Raw genomic sequence first — 2,840 nt, 5'->3', positions numbered from 1 at the left:
AAATCAACATTCAAGTAAATATTGGGGGGGGGGGATATTCCTAGTGCACAGTTTGTCCTTTTTTTCGAGAGGTGATCCGCAGTTGTCCTCTATTCTTCATAGTTAACACCTTCCAATCAGGATCCTTGTAATGTGCTGGGACCTGAATCAAGGGCAGGCGGAGGAATCTGTGTTGACGCATTTAAAGGTGAACTCCGGTAACTGGTATTTGGATCTGAACTCGACCCCTTTATAGCATTCACACCGCAGTGCAGAGAAGCAACCAGCCTGTGCGGATTTATCGCTCAAGTGTATACATGCACTATAATGCCAAAAGTATTGGGACGCCTTTACACGCGCATGAACTCTAATGGCGTCCCAGTAGGGTTTAGTTATGGGTTGGCTCCGCCCTTTAATGGCATCCCAGTCTTAGTCCGTAGGGTTCAGTTTTGGGTTGGCTCCGCCCTTTAATGTCATCCCAGTCTTAGTCCATAGGGTTCAGTATTGGGTTGGCTCCGCCCTTTGCCGCTATAACAGCTCCGCCTCTTCTGGGAAGGCGTCCACAAGGTTTAGGAGTGTGTCTATGGGAATGTTGGACCATTTGTGAGGTCAGGTACTGATGTTGGGGGAGGGGCTCGCAGTCTCCCCTCTAATTCATCACAAAGGTGTTCTATGGGGTTGAGGTCAGGACTCTATGCAGGCCCAGGGCCGGCGCTACCATACAGGCAGCACAAGCGGCCACTTGAGGGCGCTGGTGGGGAGGGCGGAAAAACAACTCCTCACTTATGAACGGATGTGATGGGCGGCCTTTTATGAACGGATGTGATGGGCGGCCTTTTAGCCACTGATCACATCCATTCATAGTTACAGGCAATCCTGGGCTGGCTGTGTGTTTGTGGTTTCCGAAGTGGCCGTAAGCTTACAGCTTGAGAAATGTATCCGGTTGATCCTCATTGCAGTGCTCTATTATTTCCATTGTTTTGGTGCCATTTCTGTGTCTGTTGCCCGGCCTCACGTCAGTGGGTCATATAAATAGCTGGGATGGTCTAATGGTCCTTTCATCAATTTTTCCAGGTTGCCCCTGAAGAACGGACAGTAATCCGACAACCGGTGATCGCTCGTTCACCAACACAAGAGAAGAAGACCGAGAAGTCATCTTCAGTGCCTTCACAGCCCAAACTGTGCGAGTCTCCAGTACAGGATCCCCCGGAGGGGCCCCCAAGTCCCATCAGTGAAGCTTCCAGTGGGTACTTTTCCCACAGCGTCTCCACCGCCACTCTTTCAGAGGCGTTGAATACAGGAAGTGAGGCGCCTACAGGTCAGACACTAAGCCCAACAGCTACTGACGTTAGTCCACCCAGTGTACCTTCTGCTCAAAAGCCCTCTGTGAAAGAAACCACGAGCAAAATCGATGCCGTCCCAGGCGCGGCTCATCACAAAGCTGATGTTGGGCCTCAAGAAGATATCCCGGCTGGCCATACAAATGTTAATGACTCGGCAGGTTCTGTCCTTGAGGATCGCAGCAAGCCAAGTTTGGCGGATCACGTTCGGAAACACGAGGAGCTTCTTCTGACGAGTTTGGAAGCCCATCACACTACAGTCATCTCGACACCGGAAAAGATCACCGCGAGCACCTTATCTTCAGAGATCCGGGGGGACGCACAACCGGCGCCCGTGGCCGAGCACCATCACCAAACCAAAGGCATCGCGTCTCCGTTCAGGATACAGAAAGTAAGGCCGTCGGAGCTGAAATCTTTCATGCAGATGATCGGGGACGACCTCGGGGATGCGCCTGGCTCAGAAAAGCCGGCGAGCGCCGTCAAGTTAAAAGGAAGCAAGGAAGCGTTGGATGACCAGGTAGAGAGCGGAGAAGACAAAACGGAAGTGACGTCCGATTCCGAGGAGTGCCAGGAGGTCCCCGAATGGTTGAAAGAGGGCGAATATGTGACTCTTGGGACAAATAAGACCGGCATAGTCAGATACGTTGGCTCTGTGGATTTTCAAGCGGGGACCTGGGTTGGCGTGGAGCTGGATTTGCCGGCAGGTGAGGCACTTAAATGTTGAAAGTTTCGGCAATTGCCTATAATGCCAAATGACCAGACTCATTATGTGCCTGCGTTCCAGGTGTGGGAGATCACACTGCGGGCGAGGGGGGTGTTGCTGGGGGGAGTGGCTGCCGTGCAATTGACTTCAATGCACCGCCACGCTCCCTCCCACCCCTGAACGCAGGGAGTCGGCCGGCGTGCGTTCTAGAGGCCGAACACTCTGGAACGCAGACTTTGTGGTGTGAAATGGCCCTCTCTCTTGGTTGTCTCTTCTCTCTCTGCTGTCTTCTCTCTCTGCTGTCTTCTCTCTCTGCTGTCTTCTCTCTCTGCTGTCTTCTCTCTCTCTGCTGTCTCTCTCTGCTGTCTTCTCTCTCTCTCTCTCTGCTGTCTTCTCTCTCTCTCTCTCTCTGCTGTCTTCTCTCTCTCTCTGCTGTCTTTCTTCTCTGCTGTCTTCTCTCTCTCTCTGCTGTCTCTCCCTCTCTCTGCTTTCTTCTCTCTCTCTCTCTGCTGTCTCTCTTCTCTCTCTCTCTGCTGTCTTTCTTCTCTCTCTCTTCTCTCTCTCTCTCTCTGCTGTCTCTCCCTCTCTGCTGTCTCTCTCTCTCTTCTCTCTCTCTCTCTGTTCTCTCTCTCTCTCTCTCTGCTGTCTCTCTCTCTCTTCTCTCTCTCTCTGCTCTCTCTCTCTGCTGTGTCTCTCTCTCTGCTGTGTCTCTCTCTCTGCTGTGTCTCTCTCTCTGCTGTCTCTCTCTCTCTGCTGTCTCTCTCTCTCTGCTGTCTCTCTCTCTCTGCTGTCTCTCTCTCTCTGCTGTCTCTCTCTCT

At 52.3% G+C, this 2,840-nt stretch overlaps 1 protein-coding gene across 1 annotated transcript in view; it reads left to right on the top strand.

Moving 5' to 3' along the window:
- Positions 1-2,840, top strand: part of KIF13B (kinesin family member 13B) — a 211,107-nt gene that overhangs the window by 204,471 nt on the left and 3,796 nt on the right. Inside the window, 2 exon segments of the mRNA XM_018570085.1 lie at positions 1,054-1,797; positions 1,843-2,023. Coding sequence (XP_018425587.1) covers positions 1,054-1,797; positions 1,843-2,023 — 925 coding nt within the window.

Source organism: Nanorana parkeri, unplaced genomic scaffold, assembly GCF_000935625.1.
Source record: "Nanorana parkeri isolate BGI_ZX_2015 unplaced genomic scaffold, ASM93562v1 scaffold1453, whole genome shotgun sequence".
Taxonomy (NCBI): domain Eukaryota; kingdom Metazoa; phylum Chordata; class Amphibia; order Anura; family Dicroglossidae; genus Nanorana; species Nanorana parkeri.
Note: the sequence above shows the minus strand (reverse complement) of the source record. Positions and strands in the feature narration are given on the sequence as shown.